Source organism: Ricinus communis, chromosome 9 (assembly GCF_019578655.1).
Source record: "Ricinus communis isolate WT05 ecotype wild-type chromosome 9, ASM1957865v1, whole genome shotgun sequence".
Lineage (NCBI taxonomy): Eukaryota > Viridiplantae > Streptophyta > Magnoliopsida > Malpighiales > Euphorbiaceae > Ricinus > Ricinus communis.
In genome coordinates, this window is record NC_063264.1 from 24,412,499 (window position 1) to 24,434,045 (window position 21,547).

The 21,547-nt window shown below is 29.0% G+C and overlaps 1 protein-coding gene, 1 long non-coding RNA gene and 1 other non-coding gene across 3 annotated transcripts; all 3 read right to left on the bottom strand.

The window, feature by feature from the left end:
• Window positions 1–6,651: 6,651 nt before the first annotated feature.
• Window positions 6,652–8,517, bottom strand: LOC125371111. The gene is made up of 2 exons (XR_007217356.1): window positions 7,776–8,517; window positions 6,652–7,240 (listed from the first exon to the last, which is right to left on the bottom strand). It is a non-coding gene; the product is annotated as an uncharacterized LOC125371111 (long non-coding RNA).
• Window positions 8,518–8,954: 437 nt separating this feature from the next.
• Window positions 8,955–14,583, bottom strand: LOC8285804 (formate--tetrahydrofolate ligase). The gene is made up of 5 exons (XM_048379308.1): window positions 14,269–14,583; window positions 13,974–14,123; window positions 11,974–13,149; window positions 11,386–11,532; window positions 8,955–9,436 (listed from the first exon to the last, which is right to left on the bottom strand). The coding sequence occupies exons 1-5, from the start codon at window positions 14,431–14,433 to the stop codon at window positions 9,161–9,163; spliced, it is 1,914 nt and encodes a 637-aa protein (XP_048235265.1). The 5' UTR covers window positions 14,434–14,583; the 3' UTR covers window positions 8,955–9,160.
• A 4,940-nt stretch (window positions 14,584–19,523) lies between these two features.
• On the bottom strand, window positions 19,524–19,596 carry TRNAA-AGC. Its single transcript has one exon. It is a non-coding gene; the product is annotated as a tRNA-Ala (tRNA).
• Between the last annotated feature and the right edge of the window lie 1,951 nt (window positions 19,597–21,547).

Sequence of the window (21,547 nt, forward strand, 5' to 3'; positions counted from 1 at the left end):
TTTTTATTTTAGTGATTTCCCCAGTTTTAAATTTTTATTTTGTTTAAATTATTGATAAAGTTTAATTTTTAGTTTAAATTATTAAGTTTTTTATTTTTGTTCAAATTAATATTTTGCAATTAATTATTTTCCCTTAGAGTGTATAGAAGTTAATTAAAAGTGTTAAAAAAATTTCAAAAAATAAATTGCGCGAGCTGTGTAGCATTGCTATCGCCACCGGACGAACCCATAGCACCAAGGAGTTGCCATCGAACGGGCCTATAGTGACAGCAGGTAAGCATCCGCGGGTTGGGGGATGCACGACAACAGGTCGCAGGGTGCGAAACAACCCGTGTAACGAGATAAAAGCAGCCAGATGTAGGCCGCGGGGCGCGAAGAGTACGATTTTCCACCATATTTAGGTGACTTTTTACCTAAATTAATTTAATTAAAATAAATACAAATTAGAAAAATTAATCTTAGGAATAATAAAGTTTTATTTAAGTTAAAAGACACTATATTTAAATCCTAAATACACTTAAATATATCATATATTTTCCTCTTTGCCTCTCGAGAAATCAAATCTCTTCTACATAAATAGTCACGTGAGTAGTTTAGGATTTTGTTTTAAGATTTAATTTTAAGTTACCTTAGAATTTAATCTCTTTAGTTTCATTAGGATTATTTATTATTTTTAATTATTTTTTTTCTTTTTTCTTTTTTGTATAATTATCAATGATGTGTGTTTAAGCATATTTCTAAAGTTTGGACAGTAGAGATTGGAATTTAAATTCATAGCTTACGTATTGCAAAAGTACAGGGAAATGTTTTACCTTTTTCCTCTTTTCTTATTCTTTATTTTTATATATACAATGACGTTGAAAACAATGTCAAATTTAAGATTAGGGAAGAAAAATAGAATATTTCTTTTTAATTAATTTTAATATGCCATGTGATTAACAACTTTCAGTAATTTTTATAAAATTTTAAAATTTTTACTCAATTTTTTGTTATTATTCTACATAAGAATCAATGAAAGAATGTTATTATATTTAATTCTTGAATTCTTGAGTTAGTATTTAAGCATGTATATAAACTCATGAGTTTAGTTGTGCTTAATTGATCGAATATCCTTTCTTTGCATATGGACATGATGAGTAGTTTGACAAGTTTGAGTTGAGTATAATTAGAAGTGTATGATTTAGATTATTATTTCCTTGTTATTACTTGCCTAAGCTTAGTGAGATATAATATAGAAAAAAAAAATGTATGTTTAATAATTTTACTCTGCTAATTTTAGCTGCTTAGTAATCAGGGATCTTCATAATCAATGTTGATTTTTGCGTTAAATGATAATTAAAGTTATGAGTATGTAAAGCATCTTGATTTAATATTATATTGAGTAATTATATGCATTCAATACCCATGTTAACATTTGCGTAAAAAGAGATGTTAACATCTCAAGAAAGAAAGAAATTCTCCAAGTATCAAGTTTAAATTTAAAGAACTATAAAAAAATAGAAAAAGATAATTAAAAGAGCTTGAAAAGCAATTGTTATAAAACAAATTCTATTGATCTCTTATTTTGCATGATTATTTGCCCTTTGAATAAGATTATAATGATTTAGATTATGCATTATAGTTGTATCCTTTAAAGATGAGTTAGACTATTTATTGTAAAACATGTGTGAATGATGGTATGCTTGAACCTTTTGTTAAAAATGATTTAGTTTATACTTTAAAAAAATTATAATTTAGGTCTTTTCTGGGTTGGCATGATTTTTGCATTAGTGAGTTTCTTTTGAGTAATAGCTTGAAGCTGAATATGATTGTTCTTCATGATTTTTGCAAAGGTTAATTGTTAGTTGTTGTTTAGTTGAGGACAAGTAAAGGTTTAAGTGTTGGGGTATTTGATATGTTAAAATTATATATAGATATTTTAGTCATTTTTAAGCTTTAATGATATATTTTCTACATATAATATAATGAAAATAAGTATTTATATCTCACTTAAGCTTAATTGTCTATTTTCAAATAATATTAGCAAAATAGAGAATTATGAAGTAAAATACTCAAAAGGGGGCTTAATATGACATTTTGCTGTCAAGATCTAAGACGGAGACGCGTGGACTAGACCAGTTATCTTCTTACTTGAAGGTTTCTGGATTTCAAGGGAGCTTTTATTTTCTTGTTCTTATGTCTTTCTATTTAATTATAACGACCATTGGATTAAGTATGTCATACTAATTTTCTGAAGTGTTTAGTTTAGTTTTTTTTACTTATGTATGAACCTTGTTATTTATTTATTTGATGAATGATTTCTTTATCTTCATATATTTATTATTTTCAATTATTATTGTTGGTTGACCATCATATCAATTTAATAATAATATTTGTTATGAAAATATTTAGGTTGAATGTATGAGAAGACACCATCTTTACTTCAATTTATGTTCGTATAAGAAACTTTAGTTGCATCATTAGTTTGAGTGGCTAAAAGAAAAGGCACATCATCATCTCATTCATTAGATCTAGGCTTAAGGGAATTACTAAGTAAATAGCTAGGCTAAATACTAGTTTTATCATATAGTTTTGATACATCATAATTATTGTATATTTATTTTATAGGTTATTATAATTATTTTATAAATATTTTATTTCTCTAAAATATTGATTTAGAATGTTTAGATTTATTTTCGAGTACTTTTTGTCTGATAGTTTTTATAATAATGCTCTGCAATTTCTTATGAGATCGATCTCGTGATAAACTTATCATTACTGTAGGACCGGTTCGTGCACTTGCACGACATTAAGTATTTATCATATAATAAAATGTTAAAAATATTAAAAAATAAATTTTTACCACTATTCAATTAATTCATAATTATACCAATTAAATCAAATAGCATTAAAAAAAGATGCCTAATAAAGCAAATAAAGAGTTTTGTTTAAGATCTAACAAAATGTTTGATTCACGGAATTTCTTAACTAAGCCATAGTATTAGTAAATAACATTATGTTTGTTTTTCTTAACAAAGATACTCTTGTATTACTAATCTTAAAAAATTGATTTAGCTATAAGATCTATGAATATAAGAAAATTTGACAAATCTAAACATCTTCAATAAATTAAATAAATTATTAAAAATGGTGCACACTATTGCAGGAATTGGAGTTAACTCATCGGCTATCTAAATGACTCTTTAAGGCATCTCTTTGAAATATAACTTTTGGCTCATAAAATTTTGATGCCTATCTCTTAATGCAAGGGTTTCTAGTATAAAATGATCTAATATGCCAATATACAGTTTAGAAAAATACTGTATAGTTTCATCATTTGTGTTCCTAGCAAGAAATCCTACAATTCCTCTGTTTATCTTGCTTCTACTAACAACATCAAAATTTATCTTGATCCAATCTTGTTGAGGAGGATGTTGGGGATATAAGTTTGACATAGGCCTTTGATCCGTTTGAGTTTCTTTCCTTATAACTACATTATATTCAAATAATTCATGATTAGTTGTTATGATAATCTCCTCCTCTTATAGCCATTTAACTACATTCATATTCCTTCCTTTTCATATATTCTAGTGTAAATACCACCATTCATATTGTTGAATCCTCAATACTTTCTTCTTGTAGTTTCTGTCCAAGTTTATCTCATGTTGATGAAAAGGAATTCAAGTGAAATACCAATGATATAATGTGTAAGGGAGATCGACACCAGATGTGTTGAGTATAAGAATATAAAAAGAAGAGGCGCATCCTAGTTTCTAAGGCTCCATACCACTGACAATCTCTCTCCACACCTAATCTTCGATTCATGAGAGCTCCTACTATAACACATTTGATAAAAGCTTCCACATAAACATTTTCACTTTATTTGGTATTTTCATTTTTCATAAATGCTTCCATTGTCGTCCTTCTAAAGGAACCCCATTTGCTCAATAGACTAATTTTCTTGGTTGATTATATGTGTTTCAAAGAAAAAATCCCGAGCCTACTGTGTAGCATCCTGATGCGTTATAATGCCATATCAAGGTATCCATTGAATTTCTTGAACTTATAGGAATTCTGAGAATAGCTGCCACTTGTGTAGCCAAAAATTATTATTGAAGAAGAGCAACGTTCCATGCTTTGTGGTTAGAATTAATAAAATGAGCCATATTTGCATCTAATAATGCTAGAGAGGACAGTACTTGTATGACTGTTAGATCATCGATAGGAACACAAGAATCCTGAAAAGCCTTTATTGACACTCCATTGTCAATTTTCCATCTAGTTCCAGAGGAGATTAGATGCCTTCTTTTACATAAGCTCTTGTATGCCCACGAGGGGTTCAATCCCACATCAATGAAGAATATCTGAAGTTGGAAAATATCTTTGTTTTGCTACTAAGGATTCTAGTTTAATGAGTACTTTCCAAACCTATTTCGCTAATAATGTCATGTTAAAACCATGTAGATCCTTAAAACCCAATCTTTCACTTGATTTACTTTTACAAAAAGAACTCCAAGTAATCTAGGGCATCCTTTTTTGCTAGTTGTGTTGCCCCTACCAGAAATTAGCTAATATTTGATTAGTTTCCTAATATACTCCAATTGGTATCATGAAATAACTCATAGAGTATACAAGAATAACATATGCCATTAATTTAATAAGTATTTCTCTGCTTGCTGGAGAAAGGAATTTCTTCTTCCAACCAGACACCTTCCCATGCGCACCTTGGAGACCAATTCCATAAAATTTTTCTTTTTGGATTTATCAATGATAGTAGGTAATCCAAGATAATGATTTAAATTGCCAACATTAGATATCTAAAAAATTCCTGCAACATGAACCTATATATTCTTTGGAGTATTCATACTAAAATAAATTGTTGATTTTATTGGATTTTTTTCCTGCCCAATAGGTTGATCATATAATTGTAAAATATTCTTTAAAGAAAATGCCTTAGTAGAGGATGATTCATAGAAAAACATAGAGTCGTCCATGAATAACAGATGATAAATATATGGACTTTTTCTAGCTACATGAATTCTTCAAAGACTACTATAATTTTTTGCTTGAATGCACAAGTGAGATAATCTTTCAGCACAAATTAAGAATAAGAGAGGTGATAGAAGATGACCTTGGTGAACACCTCTGGTTGGCTTAATTTATCCCTCAAAGAGCTATTTTTATTCATATCATAGGAGACTGTTGTAATACATTCCATAATCCACCATGTCCATTTATCCGAGAAGCCAAATGCATTGAGAATATGATTGATGTATGACCATTCTAATTTATCATATGCTTTAATCATATCCATTTTGATGGGCGTACCTCCCAATTTGCCCTTTCGCCTATTTCTAAGAGATGCACAATTTCATGGCATACCAATATGTTATCCGAGATACATCTTTCTTTTGTGAAAGCGCTTTGATAAAATCTAATTATTCTAGGCATTATTTTCTGCAATCTTGTTACCAATAACTTAGAATTAATTTTGCAGTACACAAAACATAAGCTTATTAGACGCCATTGATGCATGGAAGTCAGATTCAACCCTTTAGAAATCAAAACGATTATTGTATGATTAACACTCTGAAGAACTTGACCTCCTGCAAAAAGTGATGAAACAGAATGAAAAATGCCATCTTTTAGAACATCTCAATATCTTTGAAAAAATTTGCCCGTAAATCCATCTCAGCTTGGAGCTTTATCAGGATGCATAGGAAAAGCCGCCATTTTAACTTTCTCCATTGAGAAAGGAGCTGTTAGCCTACAATTATGTTCATCACTCACTTTTGGCTGTATATTTTCTGTGACTGCTTGAAAATTAGAAGGATCTGACGATTGAAAGAGTATTTGAAAATAATTTTTCGTTATCCAAGTTATACTTACATGATCGGATGCCCACTTTCTTTGATCATTCATCAATCCCCAAATTTAATTAATTCTTCTTCTTTGAGCAACTGCCACATGGAAATACCTTGAATTACTATCCCTAACTCTAATCCAAGTATTAACATGCTTTTTAAACCCAATGTGCGTCCTCTTTATTAATTTCATGCCTTAAGCATTCTTAAAGACTTCTAATAGCATGCATGTCGGTTCCATTAGAGAGAAGCTTGATATGTTCTAAATTAGCTTTAATATTCTCTATTTCCACCTTGGAGTTTTTATTCCCTCATGTACCAATCAAGTGAAGATTGGCGACAACATTTCAATTTAGTCATGACTTGAAACATTTTAGAAGTAATACAATCCTTATTCCGAGTTGATTGAAAAAGCTCATTAACATCAAAAGAATGAATCCATCTTTTATCAAATCGAAACAATTTCTTATTGTGGTAAGATAAAGGGCAAGTATCCAATATTAAAGGTCTATGATCTGATCCAAGATCATTTAAGTGATGAATTACAATATTAGGAAATAAAGCATTCCATTCTGGTGAACAAAGGCCCCAATTTATTCTTTCATGAACATTATAATGCCAAGACCTCCTGTTATTCCATATGAATATAGGCTCTTGAATTGAAACTGGACTAAAACATAAAGCCATGTTAAATTGAATAAAGCTATGATGATTGTATCTTATAAGATCCTTGCCTCCAATTTTATCCTTTGGTGAAAGCATAACATTGAGGTCTCCCAAGAATAAACTAGACATAATCTCTAAAGCATGATAATAAGCAAACATAATATTGATTTGAGTACTACGTACTATACAGTTACAACTAAGATAACATACAAACAAGTCCCAGTATGAATCAAAATTTCTAACTTTACAATGACAAAAGTATCTCATTTAGATAGGATTTGAAAAAATGTCTTTCCATCCTAGGGCTAACCCACCCAAGGTACCAACAGAGCTGATTATAACTTGATCAAGATAACCATATGCATGTAAAATTATGCATACATGAGCATCCAAAACCTTTATTTTTATTAGAAAAATAAAATCTAGAAGATAAAGAACAACTTGTTCCCTTAGACATCTAATTGTCAAGGCTCTTCCAATTACCTGACAGTTCCAGCTGAATATCTTCATGATGACTAGTGGGACCATTCATGGCTGGCTTGCTCCACCTGTTTAGAAACATTATCCTTAAGATGGCGAGATTTAAGCTTTGATTCCTTTGCTTTATCTTTCTCTTCAATGCTACATTTGTAAGGTATAATTAATGTAGGAGACTCAGAAACTTCAGTTATCATAACCCCTCGCCTTGCTTTAGTTTTCCATTTCCTGGCTTGAAATGTTATTTCTATTTCCTACAAAGAGTTGTCATAAAAAATATATGAAGATGGGTGATATATATTTGAAATAGCTGGTGTAACTGTTATTGCAACCCTAATTGCATCAATGGACAAATAAAGTGGAGCTATTCAAGAAAATAGGCGAGGAACATAGTAAATCACTCTCTTGAATTTTCTGGTTCTTCAATTATTACGTTTGTTACATATGATAGAGTTTGGGATTTAGTTACTTTGCAAATGAAGAATTGATATGTGGTATACAGAGCAAATAAAAAAAGTTATTAAGAAATAAAAATATGACATATTAAATTCTTATTGGCTAGGGACGAAATTATAATCAGAATTAAAATTTTATCACCAAAATAAAACTAAATACAAAATTCGGTAAATTTATATTATTATTCTCAATTCTCAATTTTCTTTTTTATTATTTAAATATCCAAGAATTCCACGAATAGTGCAACTATTTTTAATCTTCCATATCCTTAGTAAATTTTAATTTTAGTGTTGAAGTTACTTCTGAGAGATGGTTCCAGTCTCTGTCATTTACCTGGTGCAGAAACACCCCTACTGGAGGAGCCACCATGTCCACTAGATCACCTTCAACACCTCCACCATCATATCACCTTCCCAGTAGATTCTTTCTACACCAGAAAAAAAAAAAAGCAGTGAGATGTTTAAGTGTTTCTTTCCTATTTCATAACCTTGGGAATCTCCTATTTTTCTGGGTTTTGTGTTTGCACATGAATTTGGAGTGCATGTATGCATTGGTCCTGCATTTCCAAACTACTTTTCAGTTAAAACCATTTGAGAATCTCAATTTAAAAAAAAAAATACCTACAATAGAGTACAAGAACTAATCAGTTATTTCTTTTATCGCTCCGAACATGCCAAGATTAGCATTGATGGTATTTCAATACCTTCGCCGGTGCCTGTGCAAATTAAAACAAACAAAGAAACTACATATAGAAAGTACTACATGAGTGGATATATAGGAATCCAAATCTGCTGAATCGCTCATGTTTGCTCGTTGTTCAAGAATTATTGTTTAGGCAATTCATACCATCCATACATAGTATTTTGATCTAAGATTTCAATTCCTTCATATTTCACCAGTAACATATTGTTCCATGTCCAAAATGTAACTGATTTACAATAATGAACTTCAATTTTTATTCCAATTGATTTTTATTCTATTTTATTTTATTTAGTTTGCACAAAAAGAAATGGGTTCCTTGAAGGAAGAAGCCATCATCTTAAATTGGGGGTTGAGAGATTATATTTATTATCAGTCACCTGCTTGTGTGTTTTATAAATTAGTTTTATTATTTTAGTTATAAATTCTTTTAATTTAAAATTTTATAATTTTATTAATAATTTAATAAATGATAATTGACATAGTCAAAATTAAATATTTTTTCTATTCTAATACAACTAAAATTTTTAAACTATTATTTTATTGAAGTGCTAAAACTGTTGTTCCTAAATTTAACAATGATGTTAAAATTGCAAAAACGCTCAAAGTTGTGATTTCAATTTGCAATTAGGCCATTATAATTTTCCTATTTATTTATACTTATATTGTGTAAGCATCAATTTCTAGATAAAGGGGCAGTAGCAACTCCAACATTGTAAGGGAAATCTTCATTTCATTCATGAACATGTGTTCGTGTTACTGAGGGAAAGGCTGCCTCATTTAGGCATACCAATGGCGAGCATTTTCCTTCAATTTGCATCAGGAAAGTTCAACTTGGTCTTTTCTTTTTCTCCATTTCTAAGCTTGTAAAAGAGCTATTCCATTATTCAGGCTTGAATACAAGAGTGAGCATTAGAAAAACCACAAGGGAACCACACAGGTGAAATTATGTATTTCCAAGAAAAGGAAGCTTTAGCAAAGGATGGAGAATTACACTGTCTTGGGAGGATTCGTCAGCTTCACGACAGACCAATGACCTTACCAGTGGCAGTGTCGACATCAATGTCATAAAAGCAAGGCCTTGTCGGAAGCCCCGGCATGGTGCTCATTGTCCCAACTAAAGGATAAATAAAACCAGCCCCGATGCTTGCCCTCACATCCCTAATCGGTAAAATAAATCCAGAAGGAGCTCCTTTCTCAGCTGCATTGTGTGAAAATGAATACTGGGTCTTAGCCATGCAGATTGGTAGACCAGAGAACCCCTGTCGGCTGTACATCTCAATCTGCTTCTTAGCCTACACAGATGAAAAGGGAAATCATGTTAAAGAAATAGATCCCAACTGGCGCAGAACTTATTAAAAAATTACCTAGGGCCTAAGAGCATAAAACAAACTTGGATTTTAATTAAACAGCAAAGTTAATAGAGTTTCAGACTTTCAGTAAATGTATTCCATCAATTAACTGCCATTAAATTTAACTGGAAACAAATGTCCATCATATTCTTGTTTTTCAGGCAAACAGAATGACATGTCAGACATAATTCCAAACATGTTTAGCACGAGTACTGCTGCACACAGTGAACAGATGCAGTTTCTCATTTGCCCCGTGTTATACACTAATTTAGCACCAATTACTGCAAAGAATGTTTAAAGTGAGGTTTCTTGCTGCCCGAAAGGAAGATAAATGTAGTTTCCAAGTATTTCTACTCACATTCAACAGCAGGTGATTGTTGAAATACTTAAGAGAAAGAAGTTCATGATGACATGTGTTGTTTGAAATTTGATGCAATTTAAAACTTTAGATTCAAACTGAAGAAACCATGGGGATTCAGGATTCCCTTTTGTAAAGTCAATAAAAGGAGAGTGATGCCCGATTCAACCAGATGAAAGCACAGAAGATCTAACTATATTTCTAATGCTAGTGGGTAAAAACAATGAACTCCTACCTGCCAATAAAAGTCACTTCAGCAAGGGTACAAATAAGAAGAAGCGTAAAACTTTGCATACTTCCAATTTTACTAGCTTTATATTGTGCTAGTGATTGTGTGCAAGTGCATGTAAACCAATTAGCATTTCATTAGATTTCCAATTCATTCAACATGGTCAATGCTTCAACTCATTTCAGATCAGCAATTAACAAGTTATTTTGAAACCTAAACAACATCCAATGAATATTTGTATTTGGAATAAGGTTCAATTTGGTCCTCGAGCTCTGAAATCAAGCTCAATTTGGTCCTTTTTCCTTTACAACCAGTTTATCCCCTGAGCTTTTAAAATAGGTCTAGTTTGGCCATTTTTTGAAAGACTGAGTTACACATGCTATATAGTGCAATTTAGCCACCCAACTTCGGACGCGGACTAAATTTGGTAACAAACTTTTCGCGAGGGAACAATTTGACCCTGATTAAAGATAACTTAATTATAAATTTCTAATTAAATTTATGTATTAAGTTTTTCTTATGTATTTTAGATTTGATTAGTTTGTCGAGCAAATAAAGAAGTTGGTGGTGGTATGCGTTTTGGTGCTAATGGTGGCAATGATTTTAGTTTTGAAATTGCATTCATTCTCTTATAGTTGATGGATGATTTAATCAACTGGTGGTAGTAACAGTGCGGAGGCTAATAAAGAGACAATGATAGTAGTGTTGTATAGTAACTTCACATCTATGCTCTTGTGATAATTTGGTGATTGTTTGATTTCGAAGGTTTCGGTAGTGGTGGAGGGTTGTTGGCAGCGGCAGTAGGGGGATATTTTAATAGTTTAATTGACTGTTGGTAATTTTAAAAGTTAATATTTATTATTGCTAATTAAATTTAAAAAACAGAATATAGTTCAATTTAACCTCCTAACTTCTCATTTGGGCTCAACTTGGCCCCCAACATTGGCTCAGGAATAGATTTGGCTTCTCTCAGAAACAACCAAAAGAACCTATTTAGAAAGTTAAGGGGTAGTTGTAAAGGAGAGAAAAGGCTAAATTGAGCTTGAATACAATGTTCAAAGGCCAAATTGAACCTTATTCCTTTGCATTTTCTATCCACAAGGATTGTGTATGCTTTGGTTCCATTTCATTTCTTGTATTAAACTCGAGAAATTTCACAATAGTGAATAATTTGTTAAATTAAGCACTAAGCTAAAGTTCCAACCATAAAGGGCAAGTGTTAGCATGAAAATATCAATTTTTGGGAGAAGGTACGAATGTGAATTCAAAGAGTCAACTCTGAAAAAATTAAGTAAAAGCTTTTACCTGCTCTGAGTACTCAACAGCACTAGCACCATATGACCTTGCTATTGCCTCGATTTTCTCTTCAATGCTAATGTCCAAAGGATATAAGAACTTCAACGGCTGTGTCACGTTCTCACAGGCCCTTTGAACTGCAATTCCTAGATCCACCTGAATATGATGACAGAGTTAGTTGGCCAATGAAAAAAAGTTAAAAGCCAATCCCAGAGATATCAACTTATTTCTCTACCATAACTGCAACCGGAGCAGCAGAACCTCAGGATGCAGGTTCGTAATAAGCGAAAAGTGGCCTTAGTCTCAGTCTTGAATATCTAAGAGTTTATACAACACCTTGCCTACCTTTTTAAAGGAAGGAATGATAATTGAATTTATCTTCATTTCTCTAGAATCTATTCGAGATCTATCCAAGGACTGAACACCTTACCCACATTTATTCCATTCCATCTATCCTAAAATTTTATTTTTTTCCATTTTTATTTTCCTATCGTGGTAAGAAAGTTGGCATCAAATCAAGATCAGATGTCGTGTAAGAACTAATTTCTTCTTCTAAATTCAGAATGACAATAGACAAAATATGAAGAAGTGACTGACCGCTCCCTTCCCACCATGGGCATGATGTGTGCAGACAACAGCATCAAATGCCCCAGCTGCCAATGCTGCATTTTTAACTGCATTAAGTTCTGCTTCAGAATCAGTTGAGAACATGTTCACAGCAACAACAACATTTACACCGTAAGCTTTGGTGTTTGAAATATGCCTAGCCAGATTTACACAACCAGCTTCAACCAAAGCCACATTCTCAGTTGTATAGGCACGGTCAAGAGGCTTCCCAGCAACTACTTCTGGCCCACCACCATGCATTTTCAGGGCCCTAATTGTTGCAACGATAATAGCACACTGAGGCACTAAACCACTATATCGGCACTTTATATTCATAAACTTTTCGGTTCCAATGTCAGCACCAAAGCCTGCTTCTGTGACCACAAAGCCACCAGGTCCGACCAGTTTCAATGCAATCTTATCAGCAACAATAGAAGAATTTCCATGAGCAATGTTTGCAAAAGGACCAGCATGAACAAGAACAGGGGTTCCTTCCAGGGTCTGCATTAAAGTAGGATTAATTGCATCCTTCATTAGTACAGTCAAAGCACCTCCAAGACCAAGATCATCAGCTGTTATTGGGTCACCAGCCTTGCTATTTCCAATCACCATTTTTCCAAGCCTCTCTCTCATATCAGAAAGAGATGTTGTCAGGGCCAAAACTGCCATTATCTCACTTGCAACGGAAATGTCAAATCCTGTTTCTCTCACCATCCCCTTTTCTTCAGGACCTTGGCCAACGGTGATCTTCCTCAAGAACCTGTCATTGACATCCATCACTCTCCTCCATGTAATTGAATCCGGGGCAATATCAAGCCTTGCAAATTTCTTGACTTCTTGTGCTGTAAGGTCCTCTGGTTTGGTCTTGGATATACCAAGTTTCTTCAGACGCCTAAACATTATGTCACTAAAACTTCTTTTCCCTTCTTTATTCGGTGGGCATAGTCGGTTCAAAAGAGCCTTATCTGATTGTGTAGACTCATGAAAAATCCGGGTATCAATAGCAGCTGCTAGTAGGTTGTTTGCAGCTGTTATAGCATGAATATCTCCTGTTAGGTGAAGATTGAATTCATCCATTGGAATCACTTGACTATAACCACCACCTGCTGCACCTCCTTTAATTCCAAAAGTTGGCCCTTGTGATGGCTGACGAAGGCAGGTGACAACCTAACATCACAAACAGAGAGAATTTCTCTTAGACTAGTTCCAACTTTGTATAACAAAAGCTAGCAAATCTTTGTGTTAGAACATCATAATATATGTATCCTTGCAACTCTCATGAAGAGAGTAAACCATTTATACCAAATACGCAAAGAAGATACAGAAAGCAACTGCCAACTGTAAACAAAGTTCCATGTATCTAAACCAGCTTAACATGCTTATCTAGAAAAGAAACCAAGCACAAAAAAGTACATTGAAGAAGTGTGGACTATTATACCTTTAGTTATGTGACTACCTAAATACAGTCAATGCATCTGATGAGAAAATGATATACTTATTAATGACCGATCTAGGAAGCAAATTTTACGGATTCACAATTGACTGAATGAGTATTTAAGGTCGGTAGTTTTTTTAAGGTCGGTAATTCTAGAAACCAAAAGAGGTAATGTCGTAATATTAAGCAAGATAACGGTAATCAAATGGAAGAAAACCAAATATCTTGCTCGGCTAAAAAATTTGATCAGCATTTCAAAATTAAAGTGAAATAATAGGAGAACAATCACTTTAATTAAGATCAGTTCTCCTGAAGAGTGTAAAAATTTGTAGGCTCTTCAAGACCTACTATGAAGTCATCTATCTTCACAAATAGAACAACCATGGACTTCTACTTACATCAAGCAAGACTTCATAATGATACTTGATTATGCCCAATTATAGATATATGGAATCACACAAAATGACTGGAAGTAATGCCATAAAACAGTCAATAATTATTAAAACTGTAAAGCTCAATATCAAATTAAGATCTATTTAACAAACAAAAGAGCTACCTTTTTATCAAGAAAAGCACCCAAAGCTTGACAAAGCCCAACTGTAGTAGTAGACTTGCCTTCCCCAAGTGGTGTAGGTGTAATCCCTCCAACAACCACATAGTACCCATCTGCTGTTCCTTCAAGCTCATCAAGAACAGACAATAATACCTACACAAGACAATTTAAAAATAAAAAGAACTCTACAAAAGAGTCCACATTTAACTGAATATTCTTGTCTTTATCATCCATAACTGAATCTAAAAAGGCAACCAATCAAAAGAAAGAAAGAGATTAGATGGTAAAAAGGAATCACCTTGGCCTTGTATTTGCCAAAAAGATCATAATGGTTAGGACTGAGATTAAGTTCATTAGCGATTTGAGATATATGAAAAGGCTCAACTGAGTTAGCAATGTCTATATCTGCTGGTACTGGTGACACCACTTCCAGCTTCCTCACTGTCCTTGATGATGAACTCATTTTTTTCTTTTAATTTTCTGGGTTTTGTAGATACTTTTTATGGGTTTTTGGATTTTATTTCAGTTCTCCAAAAAATTTCATAATCTTTGTACAGAGAATCGTGGCACTTTCTTATCTAAGCACAAGCAGTGGCAACTAGGAATTGGAAATGAAAGTGATAAAGTCACAGCCACAATCCTAAAGCAGTGACCTAATAATTGCTTAAAGCACAATTATTGGTTTGATGCGTGGGCTCCATTTAATACGAAGATATGCCAAGGTGGTTGATTAAGGAACAGCTGTGAGCGAACTGCCTGTGAATTTAGTGCAGATTTGTTTGCTGACAGAATGGACCGATTGACTGAAAATAGAAAAAGGGACACGAGGGAGACAAGCATTGGCGACCCATTTATTGCAAGTCATTTATCGAGGGAATTTTGAAAATCCAAAAAAATAAAAAAGATAGAAGTGGAAAAGAAAAAAAAAAGAATTCCTCTTCGAGAAAACATATTATCAACTTAATGATAATTTAATATATATTTTTTATAAAGTCGTATTATTATTATTATTATTATTAAATTTAGTAAAAAAAATTATTTTTAATATTTTAAAAAACTAAATATTTTTAATTTTCTAAAGTGATCATTATTTTAAATTATCTACTAATTAATTTTTAGTATTATATTAAATATAATCGGATTATTTTTAAAATTAAAAATTATTATACAATTAAAAACTATTATTAAGTCTTACAAATGTTGTTATTATTATTATAATTATGTAATAATATATAAATTAAATGTAATAAAATTTTTAATATGTAATATTTTAAGAAATTAAATATTTTAAATTTTCTAAAGTGATAATTATTTTAGATTATTTATTAATTAATTCGTAGTATTATATTAAATATAATTGATATTACTTTTAAAATTTAAAATTATTATACAATTAAAAAACTATTAACTAAAATAATGTATAAAATATTTTTTTTAGATTTAGAATTACAAAATTAAATTATTAGTTTATATAATATTAAAAACATAATTATAATACAAATTTTTAGAATCAAAATTATTATGTAATTAAAAGTAACTTTTTAATTAATAAATTATTAGAATAGCCATACACAATATCTTAAATTTTATATCAGAAATAAATACACATATCAAAATAAATTTCTTTAAAATAGTGATACATATTAAAAAATTATATTTTAGAATTTAACATATATATATATAATAGAGTTATTCGTATAATGCTTTTAAAAATAAGAATTTATAGACTAAATATCATCTTATTATAGTTAAACTACTAAAATTAATATTTAAACAATTTATGTTTATCTCTTATTCTCTATATATGATTTTAGTTTGTAGCAAAATATAATATATAGTTTTTTTAATAATTTAAATACTATTAGTCGTTTACTCATATATTGTACGGTTGTTATTATTGTATAAATCAAATACTTTTAGATATTTTTATCAAGTTTTTAAAATTTTATTAATATAATAATATAGAAACTATTTAAAAAATTATTAATTGATTTAGTATATATAAATAAATACTATCAACTGTATTGATATTTCTATTTTTTGGATTAAAAAATTAATTTATTAGTAATTTAATATAGAAATGTAATTAATATATTATTTATTAGGATATAATTTGAATTATTATTTAATAAAAAACTGATTTATTAATTAATATAGTATTTAAATATAATTAATATTTTTTGATATTGTAATTATTATTTAATTAGAAAAGAACTTATTAATCAATAAATTAATTATAAAATTATAAAATTAAACATAAATTTAAATCTCATCTGTCAAAAATAAATACACATATCAAAAAAATTATATCTCGAAAATTAATATATATATATATATTTCAAAGGTAGGCATTTCCCATTATTATACGAACTTTTGTATCATAAATAATGGCATATCCAATTATAGCTCCTCTGAAGTATAAAATATATCTCTTCTTAAGCAAATTCCTTCCATTAGAACCATACTTGAGAGTTTCCTACCTCATACGACTCGGCAATTAATTCTTTTGGTGCCTTTTTTTTTTCGAGTTAACCAAAAGGGGTTAATTGTATATATATTAGAGATCTCACATCACTAAAAATATAAAAAAAGGCAAACAATTTATAAGAGTAAATATATCTAACTAACCAAATAACTAATTCTAATTATTTTAGACTGAAGCCTAATTCTATTAGTTAAACTTTACACTCACTCATTCATTTTACTTCTTATCTTAGTTTAAATTTCTAATATGGTATCAAAGCAAATTTAGCCAGTTTTTAATTTTTCAACTTCTTGTCTAGATGTTCAATCCCAGCAGTCCCATACGGTACTGCAATTGCGTTTCAATTAAATTTTAAGTTTCAAGAGGAGTGTTAAAGATCTCACATCACGAAAACCATAAGAAAGACAAATAATTTATTAGGATAAAAAATCCAACTAACTAAGTGCTAGCTCTAGTTATTTTGGTATTGGTTGAATCTAAATTCAATTTTATTAGTTGAACTCTACACCTGCTCATTCATTTAACTCCCTATCTTAATCATATCATTTCAAATTTGTACATATTGACACAAATATTAATACTACGTCCTCCATATCTAATTAGAGAAAAAATTTCAGCCACTTTCTTTTTTTTATTTATTTTTTATCTTTTATCAAAGTTTTATTTTGTTGGTCCATTACATATTATTTTAAAATCAACGGTTGTCTCTTTTCCTCTTATATTATATTATATTAAATAGTTCTAATAAATAAATATCAATATTTTTATTTGAAGAGTTTTATGGTTTTTCATTATGGGATTGAGTTCTCATTTTATTAGAGTTTTATGGTCCTCTAATATGGAGTATTTAGTCCTCTCTTTGTAGAAATGGTGTAGACAAAGAAAATATTCAATCTAACATCTACATAATTGGACTCATTAGAAGACATTTATAAAGTCAATATATGATTTTAATTTTATCGAGTTGAGTATTTTTTCTACAAAATTATAATTTGCTGCTTCATCAATACGATTGATAATTGTCAATAATATATTTCTTTACATGTATTTCTTGATGTTTAATATATATTTTTAAGTTGTATATCAAGATGTACTTATTAATTCTTAACAATAAATATCCATATTTCTTATAAACTAAAATAATATTATGCTAACATACCAGAATTTATTAACAGAAACTATGTATCTTTATTTCTAAGAAAAAATACAAATAGAAGATTATCTTTAAATCACACCATATGGCACTTTGTTATATTTTTTTCTAAAATTTAATAAATATATAATATTTTAAAAATAATAGCAAATCAAATACTTTTAGACCTTTTTATCAAGTTTTTAAAAATTTATTAATGTAATAATATAGAAATTATTTAAGAAATTATTAATTGATTTAGTATTATATAAATAAATACTATCAACTGTATTGATATTTCTATTTTTCTGGATTAAAAAATATATAAAATTAAAAAATTAATTTATTAGTAATTTAATATAGAAATATAATGAATATACTGTTTATTATGATATAATTTAATGAAAAACTGATTATTAATTAATATAGTATTTAAATATAATTAATATATTTTTTTGGTATTATAATTATTATTTAATTAGAAAAGGAACTTACTAATCAATAAATTAATTATAAAATTATAAAATTACATAAATTTAGATCTCATGTGTCAAAATAAATACACATGTCAAAAAAATTATATTTGAAATTAATATATATATATATATATATATATTAGAGATCTCACATCACTAAAAAATAAAAAAAGATAAACAATTTATAAGAGTAAATATCTAACTAACCAAATAACTAATTTTAGTCATTTTAGACTAAAGTCTAATTCTATCAGTTGGACTTTACACTCACTCATTCATTTTACTTCCTATTTTAATTCAAATTTCTAATATGGTATCAAAGCAAATTTAGTCCGGTTTTTAATTTTCCAACTTCTTGTTTGGATGTCCAATCCCAGCAGCCCTATACGGTACTGCAATTACATTTCAATTAAATTTTAAGTTTCAAGATGAGTGTTAAAGATCCCACGTCACTAAAACCATAAGAAAGACAAACAATTTATTATATAAAAATCTAACTAACTAAATGTTAGCTCTAGTCATTTTGGTATTGGTTTAAACTAAACTCAATTTTATTAGTTGAACTCTACACCGGTTCATTCATTTAACTCCCTATCTTAATCAGATTATTTCAAATTTCTAACAATATCATATTGACACAAATATTAATAACACATCCTAAATATCTAATTAGAGAAAAAATCTCAGCCACCTTTTTTTCTTTTAATTTTTTTAATCTTCTATCAAAGTTTTATATTTTGGTCCGCTGTCGATTACTTTAAAATCGACGATAATCTCTTCTTTTCTTATATTATATTGTATTAAATAGTTTTAATAAATAAATATTAATATTTTTATTTGAAGAGTTTTATAGTTCTCCATTATGGGATTGAGTTTTCATTTTATTAGAGCTTTATAGTCCTCTAATATGGAGTATTTAGTTTTCTCTCCATAGAAATGGTGTAGATAAAGAAAAAGTTGAATCCAACATTTACATAATTGGATTCATCGGAAGATACCTATAAAGTCAATATGTGATTTTAATTCTATCGAGTTGAGCATTCTTTCTGCAAAATTATAATTTGTTGCTTCACCAACACAAATGATGATTATCAATAATATATTTTTTTTATATATATTTCTTGATGTTTAATATCTATTTTGAAGTTTTATATCAAGATGTACTTATTAATTCTCAATAATAAATATCCATATTTCTTATAAACTAAAATAATATTATGGTAATATACCAGAATTTATTAACAGAAACCATGTATCTTTATTTCTAAGAAAAAATACAAATAAAAGATTATCTTTAAATCACACCATACGGCACACTTTGTTATATTTTTTTCTAAAATTTAATAATAATCATAAAAGATGTAAAAGACAAGAAGGAGCAAAAATGGTTTAAAAAGAAGTAAAAATAATAAATCATAGGAAAATGAACAGGAAACGCAAGATAGAAAAGTGAAAAACTGTGGAGATGCGGGGTATCGATCCCCGTACCTCTCGCATGCTAAGCGAGCGCTCTACCATCTGAGCTACATCCCCAGATTGCTAGCCTTTATACTGTTTGAAAAATAAATCTTCTTTTTAAATATAAAGTTTTTAAATTATTTGAAATTGTTGTTCATTGAGATAAAGACATATTTACTCTTAAGGTTATTTTACAATGGAGTTATTAATATTATTATTATTATTATTCTTACAATAAAAGGTGTTCTTGTTAAGGAAAATTAGTATTTTTGCTTGCCTAGCTCCTCCATTTTTCCCTTTTGGGTATTCTCCATTTTAGCCTTTTGGTTTATCATTCTTAGCACAATAAATTGTTTATATATGTATGTTACTTAAGAATCTTCATTTGAATACCTTTGCAAGTGTTATTATTAATTATTGGTAATTAAATTTTAAAATAAGTATTTGTATTAAATTTTATAGATTGTTATTTTTAATCCCTTCAGTCACAGACGTTATGCACATATATTTTATGCTATCTAAAAAATGCATAAGTGTGAATAAAATAATAATATATTTAAAATAAAAAAGAGTAAAACAATGAGTTTTAGTTCTTAAACGAAACTCTTTTTTTTTATTATCTTCAAACCTCACTTACCATTTATAGGCAGCAGCGACGACAACAACAAAGGAGAGCCTTCAAATACTTCATCTTGTAGTCATTGATGGGAGAAAATATGAAGGATTACAACAGTTCATTTTACATATTTGAAAAATATTTTTTATTTAATTTAATGAAAGTAATAAAATAATTTTAATGTATAATAAATAATACATTAATACTAATAGAACTTACTTTTAATAGGAAGTTAATCCAACGTGTTTAACTTCTATTGTGAAGGGTTTTAATATAACAACTCGTGAAATTCATATACCCAATTGAATCAAAGTTGAACTTAGAAGGCTAATTATAAAAGCAAAACAAGTTCAAGAACTCAATTATGTATTTTACCTTATTAATTATTATAATTAATGATGTTAACGAGAATATTAACTTTTTATTACTACCGTATTAATAATAAGTCATAAAGTTGACAACTCTAATTGAATGAGATAATGATAGATAGTCACTGAACTTTGCACTTAGTTCACTTTAGTAACAAAACTTTAATCTTTTTTTTGAATGTTCAGCTTTAATTTTAATTGCAATTTAGTCACATTTCCAATAGAAAATTGACATGTCACCTTTTTTTTTTTAATCTCTTTTTTTATTAGTTGTTTTTGCCAGATGTCAATTTTTTATTTGTAAAATGACTAGACTGAAATAAAACAAAAATTTTATGAATACAATAAAACTAAGTGTAAAGTTCAATAACCATTTATATCATTATCCCCTAATAGAATCATAATTCAGCCATTTATATCATTATCCCCCAATAGAATCATAATTCAGTTCGAGAGGCCAATCATAATTCAGTTCGAGAGGCCAATTACAAAAATGAAACAAATTCAGAGAGCCAATTATATATTTAGCCTACTTTTTTCACAAATTAGAATAAATTTTTGTAAATCTTACTACTTAGAAAAAATAGATGATACTACAAAAAAACATAATTACTTTTATAGAATTTAGTGACTTATAGAAAATGTTAAATTTACAAAAACTAATAAAATTTTAATGATTTCAAAAATTATTATTAACTTATGAAACACAAGTCATTTTCATACTTTTAGTACTTATTAAAATAATTTTTTATAAATCTTACTAACAACAAGATATATAATATTATACAAAATTTGATAATTTACAATAAAATTGACATATTTATAAAAGAAATTATAAAAAAAAGTTACTATTTTACGAAAAATAATAATCTTTTTCATAATTTTTTTAATCTAAAACACAATTTTATAAATTTTAGAACTACAAGTTTTATGAATTTTTAATATTATCTTATGCTATTTTAACAATTTTTCATTCTAGTTAGTAACCTGTAATTTACAGGCTAACAAAATAATTTTTTTTAATTATATATGAATTTTATTG